Source organism: Cynara cardunculus, assembly GCF_001531365.2.
Source record: "Cynara cardunculus var. scolymus isolate 2C chromosome LG 15, CcrdV1, whole genome shotgun sequence".
In the NCBI taxonomy this organism is placed as follows: domain Eukaryota; kingdom Viridiplantae; phylum Streptophyta; class Magnoliopsida; order Asterales; family Asteraceae; genus Cynara; species Cynara cardunculus.
In genome coordinates, this window is record NC_037542.1 from 14,082,956 (window position 1) to 14,084,500 (window position 1,545).

Genomic DNA, 1,545 nt, shown 5'->3' on the forward strand with positions numbered 1-1,545 from the left:
TATAGTCAAACACATTACCAAATAACGTTGATTGTTCAACTTCCAAAATACATAACCAAGTAGTCTGAAATCAAACATATACGCAAATAACATGTTCAAATATAAAATGCACAACGAAGCCACTAGTTCAAATTCTAATAACTAATCCATCAAGCCCAATCGTCTTGCCGTCCTTGAAATCCAATCTGTTAATTCTTCAGCGTCTAAAGGGATCGTCAACCATGTCTCTCTTAATAACGTTGACTGCCCAAAAATGTCAAYGRYTGCTCTATAAAGAGGATCCCTTTTATCAAGGTCAAGAGTGTTCAACCGTTCCATACGAGCACTTAGGTTTGAGGCATTTTGTGTAACAAGTGTTTGAAGTGCACCCCTCATCTCTAGAGCCAATTCATCCATGTCGACCTTGGTTTTAGTCTTCTTCTTCGGTCTAGATGGAGTTGTGCTTGCAATATTGACGGAAGGTCCTTCCTCCTCATCTCCATCCCCCTCGTTTTCAGTTTCTTGAGTAGCAGGGATATTGGATGTAAATGATGAAGATGAAATCATAATCCTCTCACGGGTTGAACTAGGGGAATACGCACGAGATCCAGTAGCAGAAGTCCCCTCGAACAAAGCTATGCATAAATCAGGGTATATCAATGGTGATGTCTTCAATGTTCGGGCCTTTGGATGTCCCTGCATCCAAATTAAGTATTATTATTTAAATGTTGCTCGTGTTTTTGTCTATAATATCWAAAAAGGTAAAAAAAAATAAAAACTAACCTTGAAAAAATCTTCCCATTCTTGATTAGTTAGGGTGAACGTATTCATTTCAGGGTCATAAAGATTCCATGTTTTATTCCGTAGGTACACCCATCCCGAATACTTTCCCTTCAAATAATCATATTGGTTTTTCAGTTGTTTCTGAGTGAGTTTTACATGGCAAACTTCTTCAAGTTTGGTTGCCACTTGCACCCAAGTCTCCTTGCGAAGACTACCTCCATTTCGACCCACCTTATTGACCTCTTTTATACAAGTCTCTAGAAACCGTTTGGTAAGTTCGTTTGTCCACTTCACACGCACATTCTCATCCATGACTAATATCAATCATAAAAGAAAGAACTTTTAAAAAGCTCAAAAATTTGCAATATAACGAAAATAAAGATGGCAACTTTTAGCAACATTTTCATTTTTTCTCATGTTGTTTGAGAAGAACTGCAGATTTGATTCTGGACCCATAAAATAGAAAGTGGAGGTAAATGGTATTAATTTGACAAAACTATCCACAATGACCTCAGGCAATCAACTTATCACATGGATGGAGGATCTTGTACATGTTATTCTATTTGCCAGTTTAAAAAGAAAACAGCAGCAATATTTCCGGAGTGACATTGTTCACTTGAGCTTAACATGATGASTTACTCCCAGTGAAGAAARAACATTTTCTTMTTGATCCTAGAGCTATAAAAATTAGTGATACACAAATCTGGTAGCTATAAATTCATTCTAATGTTTTTTAACATAATCTAAAGACAGGAGTAAGAAGCTAGTTTTTATCAAGGATAA

General features: G+C 36.5%; 1 protein-coding gene across 1 annotated transcript; it reads right to left on the reverse strand.

Annotated features, from left to right (window-relative positions):
* Positions 1-141: 141 nt before the first annotated feature.
* LOC112528568 lies at positions 142-983 on the reverse strand. The gene is made up of 3 exons (XM_025139590.1): positions 978-983; positions 763-870; positions 142-675 (listed from the first exon to the last, which is right to left on the reverse strand). Exons 1-3 carry the CDS (start codon positions 981-983, stop codon positions 142-144), a joined length of 648 nt encoding a protein of 215 aa, XP_024995358.1.
* Positions 984-1,545: the final 562 nt, after the last annotated feature.